The 14,679-nt window shown below is 45.2% G+C and overlaps 1 protein-coding gene across 6 annotated transcripts in view; it reads left to right on the top strand.

Moving 5' to 3' along the window:
- The window catches only part of OSBPL10 (oxysterol binding protein like 10), a 71,174-nt gene extending 57,554 nt beyond the window's left edge, over window positions 1–13,620 (top strand). For all 6 annotated transcript variants that reach the window (XM_017854119.1, XM_017854120.1, XM_017854115.1 and 3 more), the window contains exons 4-7: window positions 4,594–4,780; window positions 6,749–6,931; window positions 10,232–10,385; window positions 12,331–13,620. In XM_017854119.1, coding sequence (XP_017709608.1) covers window positions 4,594–4,780; window positions 6,749–6,931; window positions 10,232–10,385; window positions 12,331–12,375 — 569 coding nt within the window. In that variant the 3' untranslated portion in view covers window positions 12,376–13,620. The remainder of the gene's footprint in view (window positions 1–4,593; window positions 4,781–6,748; window positions 6,932–10,231; window positions 10,386–12,330) is intronic.
- Window positions 13,621–14,679: the final 1,059 nt, after the last annotated feature.

Here is a 14,679-nt window from a genome sequence, read left to right as displayed (position 1 = left end):
CTTTAAAGAATGAGGAGTAATTAAGACATAAAACCTTCAGGATTTTGGCAGTGTGCCACACTGCAGTGCTGTTAGCTGAGCTTAGAATGGCCTTCTCCATCTTTACCACAGCCGTGGGAGGTACAGATACCATTATCTCTGCGTCACAGATGAGGAAACTGAGGCACAGAGAAGTTAAGATTGCCAGGCTGGTGAGTGATGGAGGACTTGGAATGATCCTCTAAGATTTCACCCAGGTCTTAAAAAAGCTGTGGCATATTCTCCATGAAAAAACATGGTGAAGAAAATCTCAGCTGTACAATCCTACCTTACTACAAAGTTTATATTTATGAATGAGACTAGGAATACCAGCCAGCTGAGTTTGTGGCTGTTGTGTGTTCCCAGTCTGTAGAAGTTTCCTGCTAGACGTGCAAGCGGTGGGAGTCCCCCAGGTATCCCAGTTAAAGACGTGAAGTGTGAACCACAAAATAGGAATGCAGTAGACATCAGGGGCGAGGTTATGATGCCAGGGAGACATACTGCTTGCCTGGAAGGATTTTACTACCGAGTAGAGATGCTCCTTGGCTTATGACGGGGTTATGTCCCAATAAGCCCATCCGAAGGTAAAAATATCCTAAGTTGAAACTACATTTAATATACCTAGCCTAGCAACATCCTCGCTTAACCCAGCCTACCTGAAACGTGCTCAGAACCCTTACATGAGCCTGCCATTGGGCAGAATCATCTGGCAGCACAGCACACTGGAGAGGATGGGTTGTGTCCTAGTCCATTTGCATTGCTATAAAGGAATACCTGAGAGAAAAGAGGTTCATTTGACTCACAGTTCAGCAGGCTGTACAAAAAGCATGGCACTAGCATCTGCTTCTGACGAGGGCCTCAGGCTACATCCACTCGTGGTGGATGAGGAAGGGGAACGCCTGAGTGGGGGTCACATGGCAAGAGCAGAAGCAAGGTGGGGGAGGTGCCAGGCTCTTTTCCATTCATTCATTCATTCATTCATTCATTCATTCATTCATTCATTCATTTGAGACAGGGTCTCACTGTGTTGTCCAGGCTGAAGTGCAGTGACATGACCATGGCTCACTGCATCCTCGACTTCCCGGGCTCAAGTGATCCTCCTGTCTTAACCTCCCAAGTAGCTGGGACTACAGGTGCTCATCACCATGCCCAACTAATTTTTTTTAAAAATTTTTTTGTAGAAACAAGGTTTCGTCATGTTGTCCAGGCTGGTCTCAAACTCCTGGGCTCAAGTCGTCTTCCTACCTCCACCTCCCAAAGTGCTGGGATTACAGGAGTGAGCCACTGCACAGGCCTAGCCTCTTTTTGACAACTAGCTCTCAGGGGAGCTCTTGCAAGAACTACTAATACGAGCACTCACTCATTACTGCTAGGCTGGCCGTAAGTCATTAATGAGAGATCCCTCCCCATGACCAAAACACCTCTCACTAGGCCCCACCTCCAACATTGGGGATCGAATTTCAACATGAGGTTTGGAGGGGGTCAAATATCCAAACTATATAGGAGGTTGTTTATACTCACTTTGGGAGGCAGAGGCAGGAGGATCGCTTGAGCCCAAGAGTTCAAGACCAGCTTGGGCAACATACGGAGACCTCGTCTCTACAAATAACTTTTTTTTTTTTAATTAGTCAGGCATGGTGGCGCATGCTTGTAGTCCCAGCTACTCAGGAGGATTGCTTGAGTCCAGGAGGTCAAGGCTGCAGTGAGCCATGATTGTGCCACTACACTTCAGCCTGAGTGACTGAGTGGGACCCTGTGTCCAAAAAAGAAAAAGAGCCTCACTGCTGCTGCCTGGCATTACATGAGAGTGTCATCCCACGTATCACTAGCCTGGGAAAAGACCAAAATTCAAAGCACGGTTTCTATTGAACACTTACTGCTTTGGCACCATTGTAAGGTCAAAACATTGCAAGTTGAACCATAGTTAAGTTGGGGGCTATCTTAGTCCATTAGTGCTGTGGGGAGGGTGGTGGTGGACCCTCTCCTCTGGGTCCTTGAAGGCATGGTGAATGGTAGCCTTCTCTACAGGGTCCAGGGGCCTCTCTCAGCTGCCACCGTTTCCAAGTCTGTGAGGATACAGCTGGCACCCAAGGAACCAGGGTCTTGGGAGATAAAACTTGAGTAGAGAGGGATATTTGAGGTGACCTCTCTCTCTTCCACTTTCCCTGGCTGTTGGTCAAGAAGAACCAAGTATTGATCTGTGTTTGACATTGGCTGCAATTTTCCACCTGCTTTAGGCTGTCTTCTCAACCTAATGCAAAGAAGTCAGATGCAACTGTAGGCTTTGAACAAAACACAGTGTCAGGCTTGGCCATTCTCCTCCAGGGGTCCTGATCAGAAACTATCAGGATTGAAACACCAATGTCTAATTCTCCTCAGAACACAACACTCCTCCCTTAACTGCTTGGATAGGACAGGGCCTCCAGGGTCATCTTGGATGCTCTTCTCTCTAAAATGCAGAAGGAAGAATGAGTAACAGTGGGAGCAAGAGGTGGTCTGGGCTTTACTTTTAGCAAGATCAGTTTAGTCAAGAGAGCTCCAGCAAGTTGGAGCAGAGAAGAGGGGAGAAGGCCGGTCTGTTCTGATATGCAGTGTATCTGCTGTAGTGGACTTACACTATTTGTGGATTTGCATTAAATGTATTCAGTTATGTTCCCAGCCAGAGAGAGAGGATGTAAATGCTGCTGTGATGTCTGCCCTCCAGTCCAGCCCACATGATCTGCTTCTCCTGGGTGCCTGCATGTGTCCATGTGTCTGAGGATCCCTCACACTGAGAGGCATTGAGGCTCTGAAACATGTACTATAGCATGTCAACTTGGGTTTTCAGAACCAGCCAAGTATTTCATGGATTGGGAAGACTGACTTTAATGGACTTAACTGAGAGCTGAGAGTGATGTTGCTGGTTCGGACAAGCCTAGTGTGTCCTAAATACCGTAGTGCATGGGCAGTTAGAGGAATTCTCAGGGTAAATTGAACTATAGTTGAACACATCTTAGTATTGACTTTAGAAACTAAGAGCAATCATGACTCCTTTGTACAAATTAACCCCGTCTCTCCTCAGACTCCCTTGGCAAGCTCATCTGTACTAAAAGAAACTTGCCCTCCCTCCCCGTCCCCCTCCTCCTCTCTCTCCCTATCCTCCTGGTGTTCTGGTTCTCTCTCTCTTTCTCTCTCCTTCCCTCCCTCCCCTAGGCAAATTCTAGCTCTGAGTGATTTAGATGCGTATCTAGCCTAAGAGGGAAGTACCAAACGGCTGAATTACTTAACCTCTCCTAAAAGTTTGTTTCCTCATTCTTACTAAAACGATAATCATTGCCAAATAGGGCCGTTGTGAGCTGAAGAAGAGAGTTCATATGGAGCTCCCAGGAATGTCTGGCAGCTGGAAAGTGCTCTCATGTGGGAGCCATTGACCCCACTCTTCACTCGTTCCAGTAGAGGACTGGAAGCCCAGGAAGGTGCCGTCACTAACCACCTCTGGTCCTCTACCCTCCTAAGGCTCAGAGTGCTTTTGACAAGCTCAGAGCAGCCCTAGAGCGAGGCCTGGGGTGAGCTGGAGTGGAGCTGAGAATGTGCATCTCTAGGGAGCCAAGTGCCAGAGTATTGGATGGGAGACTGAGAGGTGCCTTGTGGAGACGTGATCTTAAGAGAGCTGTAGTGCTGGGTCTCAGAGCCTCAGAGCCTCTGCCAGTCTGTATAGGGCCTCTGTATACAACTCTACAGCAATCCTGGGAGCTTCTATACTTTGGGGGTGGTCTTTGAGGACTTGATGAAAACTGTGACCCTGTTCCCTAGAAAAATGAACAAACCCACCTAATTCTGCATTGCTTCAAGAGGAATAAGGCCTTTCCCACTTTGGGTTGTAGGTTGGAGACCCCTCCTCTGGAGGTGAGTGGGCAGTCAGTGTTAGATTCCCACTCTTGGCAGGTGTCTTTCCCAAGGTTGCTGACAGCAGCTGTACAGCCTGATTTCTCTATTTTTGTGAGAACCATTGAGGTTGTCTCTGTAGCTCTCAGGATAAAGGCAGAACTCTTCCTAGAAGTTTAAAAGACAAGGTCTGGCCCCTGCTGACTTGGTCATCCTCCAAACTAGACATACCATCTCTCTTCTGCATGTGGGCCCTCTTCCCAGCCTCTTCACACTTACCAGTCTCCTTCCTACCCCAGGGCCTTTGCACGTGCTTTTCCCCCTGCCCAGAACACTCTTCCTTCCCCTGTTAATTTTCTTAGGGACACCTTCCCTTACCAGGTGAGTCTCTCCTCTTGGAGGCCTCCATTGCACTGGCCACCTTGCCTTCCTACCTTTATCACTGTTAAATTTTGTGTTCATTTGGTGACTAATGACCACCTTTCTGTTCTGTTCTCTGAGGGCAGAAAGTGGGTCTGTCTTATTCACTGCTGTATTCTCAGTGCCTTTCACACAGTAGAGCTCACGGTGAACGAGCAGCTCACCTCTGCAGAGGTGGGAAATGTGACATCTGTGCAAGAGGCTCTGTGGTTTCCCGTCTTCATTTCTTCTGATCCCCCGTGCCCTCTTGGTGTTTTTGCATGGCTAACTCTCCCCCCTCTCTCCCTGGAGGTGTGTTGAGGCTCCTGGAACACGGGGAGGAGTACGTATTCACCCTGCCTAGTGCCTACGCCCGGTCCATTCTCACCATCCCATGGGTGGAGCTCGGAGGAAAAGTCAGCATCAACTGTGCCAAGACTGGGTACTCAGCGACGGTGATATTCCACACGAAGCCTTTCTATGGAGGGAAAGTCCACAGGTAGGAGCTGGCCGGAGAGGCTCTGGCTTTGTCTTAACACGATGCCCTGAGTTTCCTTTCACCATTAGAAGACTGAGTTTCAGTAATGGGATGAGTTGAAAATCAAGATAGAATTGTTAAGATCTTTTCCAAAAGAGATGCCTTTTCCCTACCTTACATGGCAGTTTTTTGGAGTCCTCCCCACTCTAAACTTAAGGTTAAATCTTTGGTGACGCATTTGTAGAGCAGACGCCAGAGAATGAAAGCACTTCTGTTTGTTGGAATAAACTCCCCCTTCTGAAGCCACAGTTTGTTGCTTTGCTCTAAAGTGATTGAATCTTTGAACCCAGACATAGCCAGACAGTTCCCCATTTCACATTAGTTGGCTACAGTATCCTCAATTCTGTGTCATGCATCCATGAGGTCAGGATCATTTCTTTCTTTTGAAAAACTTGGGAAGCCCAAGTCTGAGTAATTGAAGGAGAGGTCTGCTCTTTGAGGAAGCACACAATTGTTTTTATTGCTGCAGCTATAAAAAATTCCTCTTTCAGCACAACTCTACTGCGTTAAGCAAGATACACTATACAAACAAGCTTCCATCTTCGCTCATTTTCTTGGAAAGCATTATTCTGCATGGCATTAGTGTGAGTGTATCAGAGTGTCACAGGGGCATGTGGACACCCTTGGGGGCACCTGGAACCAGCACACACCAGCTCGTGAGAACTGATTTGTGTGTACTTCACGTTCAGTGTTATCATGTTGGTGTTGAAATCAGCCATGATGGGCACCACAGAAATTGGCAAATGGTACAAATCAGGTGTTTTCCCTTTTGGAGATCCAGTTGTTAAATATTTACCAGCATGCCACTAACACCCTTCCACTGTGTGCAACCCAGAAGACGCCTCATACCTGCCTGTGAGCCTCTGCCTTGCTGACTGTTTTTAGGCTCAAGGAGAAAGCCTCCCAGTCTGTTTGAAAACTCTAAATTTGGCCTGAGCTGGGCCTTAAGGAAAAGGGGAGTTTAGACCCTACACGTGGTTGCTTTGGAGCGGGTGTCCCCGTTTCTGCGGTGTTCCTTCTACGGTGCAGAAAGCTCAGTGGTGGAGAGGGAGCTGGGAGTCTGCTTTCACTTGGAATTCCCACAGGCAAGGCAGGTGAAAGAGAGGTCACAAATCTCCACAAAGGCCCGCTAAAGGCGAGGTTGAAGTCATTCCTCAGAGCCACTACTGTGAGTAGGAAGGTATTGATTGAGACTGAGACTCCAGGTCGTGCTCAGCCTTCATTCAGGGGATGTGTGGATGCTGGAGTGGATGTTTCCCTCCTTTTCCAGCGTAAGCTCTGTTGGGATTGTGGGCAACCATGTTTGACCCCATACAAAATAGACCTGATTTAAGGTTTGAAAAGCTCACCCTACACTCTTACACTCTTTTTAGGGTTAAAATGTAGCATTATTAGATGCTATTTTGGAGAAGAGGGAGTATATGCTATTTTGTTTTCCTTTTTTTTTAAATTAAATTTTTGCATAAGTTATTGGGGTACAGATGGTATTTGGTTACATGAGTAAGTTCTTTAGTGGTGATTTGTGAGATTTTGGTGCACCTATCACCCAAGCTATAGATACTGCACCATATTTGTAGTCTTTTATCTCTCGTCCCCTTCCCACGTATTTTGTTTTTCTTGAATTGCCTGATTTTCATCCCAGTGATAGCTTATACAGTATATCCATTGTGTGTTTATTACAATTAAGAAATTAGCATTGCTGTATTACTATTAACTAATCTATAGACTTTTTTTCCAGTGATGCTTTCTTTGCTGTTCAAGGATATTAGATCATCTTTTAAGAGCTAGTCTTTGAGCAAAGCTCCAAAAACAATCCCTCCTTCCCATTCTTGATTAAAAAAAAAAAAAAAATCTTTATAGATGGGTGTACCTTTGAAGTCTCTGTTTTTATCATTTTGCAAAGTGTGTTCCTTTGACTCATTAATTCAGGGTTACCGCAGAAGTGAAGCACAACCCAACCAACACCATTGTTTGTAAAGCCCATGGGGAATGGAATGGTACTTTAGAGTTCACCTACAGCAATGGAGAAACCAAAGTCATCGACACAACCACACTGCCAGTGTATCCCAAGAAGATCAGACCTCTCGAGAAGCAGGGGCCCATGGAGTCCAGGTGAGAACTGGGCTGTGTCTTCCTCTCCAGCTTAGTCATGCTGGGCACTTGACTCAAGGGACAGAGAAGAAAGAAGACTTTGAAAGCTTAGCGACTGGAAACAGGCCCAGGAATCATGTTCTCCTGGCTTCTTTAGATATTTTAATTTTCTACTGTGTCACTTAGGAGCAGAACCTTTCAGCTTTCAGTTAAGTCATTCTGCGGTCATGGGGTGGGGTGTGAGGACAGACTTCAGGAGACTTTTACTGCTTGTCTTGCAAAAGTTTGTCAACTGATCTGTTGCTTAATTGCTAAGGTAAATACAGAGAGTTGATAGTAATCAAAGAATGCACAGTGAGTCAATGAGATACAATTTTTTTCTTGCCAGATTAACAATGTTATTAAAAAAAAATTAAATGCTGGGAAAGGTGTAGTAAAACTGACACTCTATACCCTGTCCTTCTAGTAGGAGTGTGGGCAGTTTAGCTGCACGGATCAGTAGCTTTCAATTCATTAATCCACTTTAATCTCGCATTCTACTTCTAAGAATCTGTTTTCAGGAGAAACTCTTAAATTCAGAAAAAATTTAAACAACATAAAATGGTTTGTTCTTTGTTTAAAGAAAACTAAGCAACAAAAGAGAAGTCACCTGTCTAATATTTGGAAACTGGTTAAGTAAATTATGAAGTATCCATTCAATTCATATATCTATTCTGTGGCTATGGTATGAATATAATGCAGCCACTTAATGTGATGTTTATGCAGGCACAGAAGGAGAATATCCTTGGAATATGCCAGTTTTATTTTTTAATGTAGGACATCAGCAAACTGGCCTGTGGGCCAAATCCAACCTGAGGCTGATTTTGTAAATAAAGTTTTATTGGAACACAGCCATGATCATTCATTTACATATGGCTTATGGCTGCTTTCCTGCTGCAATGGCTGAGTTAGGTAGTTGCAACCAAGACCATATGGCTTGCAAAGCCTAAGATGTTTACTCTCTGGCCCTCTACAGAAAATGTTTGCCAACCACTGCTCTAATCTAAAAGCATACACTCTTTAGAAATACGATGTAGGGTTAAAATGAAATTACAAATGATTTTCTGAAAGCTTTACTATTATTACAAGAATTTGTAACCAAATAGAAACAGTTCTTTTAAGTGGAAACAAAGCAGGGATACCACAGTATGTATAAATAATACATTATATTAATAACTGGGTTTAATGGAAACAGAGCTTCAGTATCCCTGGAACCTTTGCTTCGTTGTAGATTTAGTACACTCTTGCTTGTTAATCAGTTTATTTGAGGACAGTGAGCACAACCTTTCTCTGTGTCTAACTGTAGAGCTTGGACTCTTACCAGTTGTCTTTTTCAGTCCATCCTGTTGGGCAGCAGTAGCAGGACAAGGGAAGGACTGCAATGAGGGAAGAAACCCATCCCCTTGCCACACTGCCTCTGATGAAGCATTCCCAGAATGGGGAAAGCTGTGGTTCATATCATAACGTGACTATTGTTTCTGATCTGGCTATTGAGAACAAAACTATGATCACCTGCTACTTTTCTTCCAGGGATATCAGAGTAGTTTAGCTACTCCTTATTAAGACTCTTTGTTGCTTGTTAGCCTGTGGGAACTATGGGATTTCTTCTTTTGGCATCTGCACCCCCAGGAGGTGCTGCTGGCTGTCCCTAGTTCACTGGCAGCCCCATCCGCCTGTCCTCAGCCTGACCATGCCAGCATTCAAGCCTTCCTGCTGCTCTGAGCCCTTGCTGGGGAAAGGGTTAAGGACACCTACTGTAGATGTGCTCCCTGGCCCAGGACCTAATGATGGGCATTCACTGGCCCCTGGGTGAAGAGGCCTCATTTTCTAGAAGCCAGGGAGGGAATCTGCACCACCTGGCATTCTGACAGTTCCTTGTCTGTGAAATCCGACCTTCTGGTGCATTTAAGTGAGGAAGTGCTTAGGTGGTGGTATCCTGATTTATCATGGTTCCTTTCCTTTCTCTCTAGAACAGAGTGTGTCTGAATACAGGCTGGTCCCAAGGACGTCCTGAGGAGGAAAGCTGTGTGTAAAGCATAAGCCAAATACAAAGTAGTGTTAAACACTAGCTACTTTCCTTTTATCTTGTCCCACTCTCAGAGTGCTTTTTTTTTTTGCCAAGTAATCAGCCTTGATTGATGTAAACCGATCAAGCTCCCCTTTTATTTTGCTCATTTCCTGGGGTTTCCTCCTGCCATGCCAGGTTAGGAAGGTCAAGGTCATCTGAGTGTCCAAAGAGCAGCTGGGCTGAAGAGGGGTAGTGAACCAAGCAGCCTGGCCTCACTATAGGCTGCGTTCTACAATGAATGCATGAAGCAGAGAAGAGCAGAGAAGTGGCTTTGTGTAGACATGTGGGGAGAAGAGAGATCCTGCACTATAAGCATGCACACACAAATACCCACACACCACACATGCATCAGCCTCTAACCCCTAATTCTAGGTTTCCTTGTGGGAAAGCAGGTCTTGTTCTGATTTACTAGCGTGCTGTCCTTGGGCAAGTCACCTAACCTTATGTAGACCTTAAATTTTTCTCCTCTGTAACATGGAGATAAGAATCTACCATCTGCCGGGTGCGGTGGCTCAAGCCTGTAATCCCAGCACTTTGGGAGGCCGAGACGGGCGGATCACGAGGTCAGGAGATCGAGACCATCCTGGCTAATACGGTGAAACCCCATCTCTATTAAAAACTACAAAAAACTAGCCGGGCGTGGCGGCGGGCGCCTGTGGTCCCAGCTACTCGGGAGGCTGAGGCAGGAGAATGGCGTAAACCCGGGGGGCGGAGCTTGCAGTGAGCCGGGATCCGGCCACTGAACTCCAGCCTGGGCGACAGAGTGAGACTCCGTCTTAAAAAAAAAAAAAAAAAAAAAAAAAAAAAGAATCTACCATCTATAATATATCATTGGGTTGCTGTGAGGATTAAATAGGTTTATATATGTAAAATGCTTAGAAATATGGCAAATGCCATATATGCCTGCTATCGTTGTTTGTAGTAGTAGCAGAATGCCTACTACTACTACTATTAGATTTGATTTCCAGAAACTCCGGGCCCTGAGAAAGGCATGCTGCCTGGTACACGTGGAGAGTAGAAACAGCACAGAGGTGGAGCTGGGTAGCCCTGGGTTCAGATCCAGGCTCTTGGGGTCTTTGAGGTGTCTGGGATGAGCTACCCCAGAGAGGGCTTGCCTGGATGCCCCTTGCTGCTCTGGCTGCTCCCGGCAGAGTTCTGTTAGCTTGCAGCCAGCTGGCCTGGCTGATTGTTTCCTCTCCTCCACCCATCCCCAGGAACCTCTGGCGGGAGGTGACCCGATACCTGCGGCTGGGGGACATTGACGCAGCCACCGAGCAGAAGCGGCACCTGGAGGAGAAGCAACGGGTAGAGGAACGGAAGCGCGAGAACCTCCGCACACCATGGAAGCCCAAATATTTTATCCAGGAGGTAACTCTGCGGTCTGTCATTGGGCCTTTGCCCAGGAGAGAACTTGTCCTGAGAGGGTAGATGGGTTTTTCTTGCTGACTCCCCGGATTGGATAAATACCAGCCAGGGGCAGGGATAGACTGGGGCATCTCGGTTCTGACTCCAGCTTTGGATCAGGCTTCAGGACAGGTTTTCTGCCACAATATTCATGAAACCTTCTGGAAGGCAGAACCGAGCAACTGACACTTCCCCTCCAGTATCCCGATGTCAGAAAAGCATGTCAGCCTGCCTGCGAGGGAACGGAATGGGACTGCAGACTGGATACTGTTCTATTTTTAAAAAGAAAACCATCATGGCCCCTGTTACATCATCTTTAGTAACAAACTAGTTGTGGAGTGCCTCACAGCCCATCTCCACACGTGGGTGGGCTGGAGCCCTCACTGATGAAGAATTGCCTTTCAGAGCTTTGCCTCCTGTGGGCCACAAGGGCTAGTCATGCAGGGGAAGGCCAGCCTGAGTCCTATGCCTAAAATGCTGCTGCTGTCACCTGCATATGTGACACTGGAAGCTAGAAATAATATCTGGGCAAGTGGGCAGGGCACTGTGTGCCCAGCTGAAGCCCTTACGCCCTTGAAGTTGTGGAGGGATTGGGAACCACTCTGAGAACAGAGTTGGACATTATGAATATGTAGGAGCCACGTGTCTTAAAGCAAGCCCACAGGAACCCAGCAACATCAGTGAGCAGCAGGCCGGTGAGGACTGGGGCAGATGCCACTCATCTCCCGGTGATAACAGGTTGTCTAGTTGTTCATGAGGAGCCAGAAATCTGAATTTTTATGAGAAATCTCATATTTGCATGGTCAAAGAATTAAAAAATATTAAATACCAGGAGCCAATCAAAATGTATCTGTGGGCTTTCTTTAGCCCAGGTGCTGCTAACCCCTGACTTCTGCTACAAAGAGGGATTATTCTGTCTACATACAAGGCTCTTGAGAAGTGAGTTGGGGCAACATAGTAGGTTAACCGGGGTAGATTCATGTTAAGAGCAGGGAGCCACCACTGTTCTCCCCAGAGTCAGGAACTGTGGGCTGTGGACTGAAGGAGATTTCAAGATTGGATTCTGGTTCAGACAGGAAAGCTGCCTAGAGAAGACTGCCTTTATGGGTCACTGAGTGGGGACCCTGTGTGGTCCCCACTTTTGACGTAAAACCTCGAAAGATCCTTCTGTGAGGTGGATCCCTTTTCTCTTGAGAGAGCTAGTAGCTTGAGAGAGCTAGTTTATCTGACTTTTGTGGAAGGTTGTGCATTAAACAGCAACAACAACGAAAAAAACATTTACAGTTCTTCCTGGGTTTAAGAAAAGCCAGTATGTCCATAACAGAAGGGCTGGGGACATGTAAGGAATAAGAGTCATCTGAACAGCAGCACAGTTATTCAGTATAGCGCCTTCTAGTCATAACTAGATGGTATGTATTAATACCATTTTAATTCTTGCCTTTTTCCCACTTGATATTTGATTGGCCTGTGCTGATTTGTTTGTGACTACTGCCTGCTAGAGAAAGCCTTTGTTGGGTCCCCTGTGGGCTGGTGGGCTGGAAGTCACTTCCCTTGCCTTTTCTTTCCCCTGGCCATTCATCTAGCTACTCTGTTTTCTCTTGTCCCACTGTCAAAGTGCTTTTTTTTTTTTTTTTTGGTCAAGTAATCAGCCTTGATGGAAGCCAACCAAGCTCCCCCTTTATTTTGCTCATTTCATGGGGTTTCCTCCTGCCATGCCAGGGTGGGAAGGTCAAGGTCATCTAGGTCTCTGAAGAGCAGTTGGGCTGAGGAGGGGTACTGAGGCCAGCAGCCTGGCCTGTGTGTGAGGTATTAAGACAGGGCAGATGCAGACTGGCTGCAGTTATCCTTGCTTCCCCCTTTCCCTGTTGAGAGGTCTCCATGTAATAATGCCTCCTTTCTTCTCTTGCAGGGTGATGGCTGGGTATACTTCAATCCCCTCTGGAAGGCACACTGATGGGGTGGAGGTGCAGAGCTTTCCAGTATAGCCCTGTTTTTGTAGGAATATTAAAGTAGTAGAGTATCAGGGTTTTGTTGGCATTCACTGAGACCTTGTATTAGAATCCAAGAAATGATAACAGAGAAATTATTTACTATGAAAAGTGCACCCCCACACTCTGCTAGAGGAATGAATTTATTCAAGAGCCATTTGGGGCATATGTATGTACATACTGTATATGTTCACACACATGCACTATGTACACATCTGCTGACTATGATTACACATGTAAATACTGCACTCACCAAGGTTAAAGGTTAAAGTGCATAAACGTAAGCTCCTTTTTATCAATGAAGTTTGAAGTTTTCTATTTTTCACTTTGCCAAAAATGTTTTACACTCACAAAGATATTCTCACTTAGTCAACTCCTGTCAAAATGAAGGTGAACTGGCATGGCCTAATCACTGTCCATATAGGAGAAAGTGGCTCATTCCTGGTAGAAGTATGGATGGCTATCATTTCAAAATTATTGTGATTCTCACCTCGCTCTCCACCTCAGTGTTTTGTCTGTCCGCGCCCAAGAAAGATAAGCAACTATTTCCTGTTGGATGGGGGTTGGCAGGAAGCTGTTAAAGATTTATGCCAGAGCCTTGCAGGATGGAGCACGTCTGGGACAACTGAGAGCGAAGGCCCACCAAGGAGTTTTCCACCCATCTCTCATGGTCACAGCGCTGGTCATACATTTTTGAGAAGTTGCTTCTTTTACATCAGAAAACCAGTCGATCATATGGAGACTTCTTTTGTGATGAAAAAGGGCTTTAGAAGTTAAATACACACATGCACATGAAAACATGCACAACCACAGCCTCAATCTTGTATTTAGTTTGGGGAAAGAGAAGAGAATTTCCTGTGGATTATTTTTTCCTCAAGTGTACCTCTCTGGTTAACCCGAACTCTGCAAGAAAGCACTGTGATTAAAACATACATAACGCCTGCATAAATATTCCATGGTTTCAGTTAAATTTCAGTCTTTACACATGAGGTCAAAGGAGTGACCAAAATACAAAGCAAGGAAAAAATGAAATACCCGGTTTTTGCTGAATGCTTAATTTATTTTTTACTGTGCCACTTCAATATTTATAAAATCCAGATAGCATGAATGCTTCTCTGTAGTAATACTAATTTTGTGCCTTTTGTCTGCTTTCTTAAGACCAGTTGTTCACACTTTGTAGATATTAGACAAATATATTTCGATTGAATACATATCTGTGTCTGTGTTTTGTTTTCAGGGAGTCAACAGTTCCATTAGATTGGTGGTTCTAAGTGAGCTCAGATTTTCCTGGTTAGAGATTTCTAATTATTGATATGAAGAGCAATCATATCTATATTGAAAAAAGTATTTAACACATTAAAAAATCTACCAGATAAACATTTATGAATATTTTCTGGTAAGTCCTAGAAGAACATTTAACTCCTACCCGGTGAGTGTTGTTTCACGAAAACAGTCACTGCCAGAAGTCACAATAGAAGCCTACATAGGTCCACAGTCTTTAAAGCATCTGGGTGAATCAAGTATCTGGAACCATCTTATTTCTGACAGAGAAAGTGGAACAAATGCTATTTTGAGAAAAAGAAGAAAACTCAATGAGACTGAAAAGTAACCACTATGTTGTTGGATTTTCCAGTCTGACTACAAAGCATAAACCATTTGGAAAGTAAAATATGGAGAGGGCTCACTTTTCTTTCGGGGTTGGGGGTACATTTAAAATTGTGAAATGTTACGTGTCAGGAGATTTACATAAAACGTACAACTCCAGGAATAATTATGAATACCCTTGTAGCCACTGCTTAAGCAAAGAAACCTGTTTACCAGTACCTTAAAAGCCGCTATTGTGCACCTATACAATTTTATCCCTCTCCATGCCTTCCTGGAGTTACCATCCCCTTATGGGTTTTTTTTTTGTTTATACACACTATGTGTGTATTTCTAAACAGTGTGATTGGTTTTACCCAATTTTTGTAAAAATTGAATCATACCATAGTTTGCTTATCTGAGCCAGTATTTTCTTTCTAGTTCAATCCATGTTGCTCTATTTGTTCATTTTCTTGCTGAGTTCATATTATGTTTTATTGTGGTAAAATATATGTAACAAAATTTACCGTTTTACTTCCCCCCCCCCCGCCCCCCGCCCCAGATGGAGTCGCACTCTGTCACCCAGGCTGAAGTACAATGGCACAATCTCGGCTCGTTGCAACCTCTGCCTTCCGGGTTCAAGTGATTCTCCTGCCTCAGCCTCCCGAGTAGCTGAGATTACAGGTGCC

The sequence above is a fragment of the Rhinopithecus bieti genome, unplaced genomic scaffold, assembly GCF_001698545.2.
Source record: "Rhinopithecus bieti isolate Rb0 unplaced genomic scaffold, ASM169854v2 scaffold_37987, whole genome shotgun sequence".
Classification (NCBI taxonomy): Eukaryota; Metazoa; Chordata; class Mammalia; order Primates; family Cercopithecidae; genus Rhinopithecus; species Rhinopithecus bieti.
This window is presented reverse-complemented; position numbering and strand designations above follow the sequence as displayed.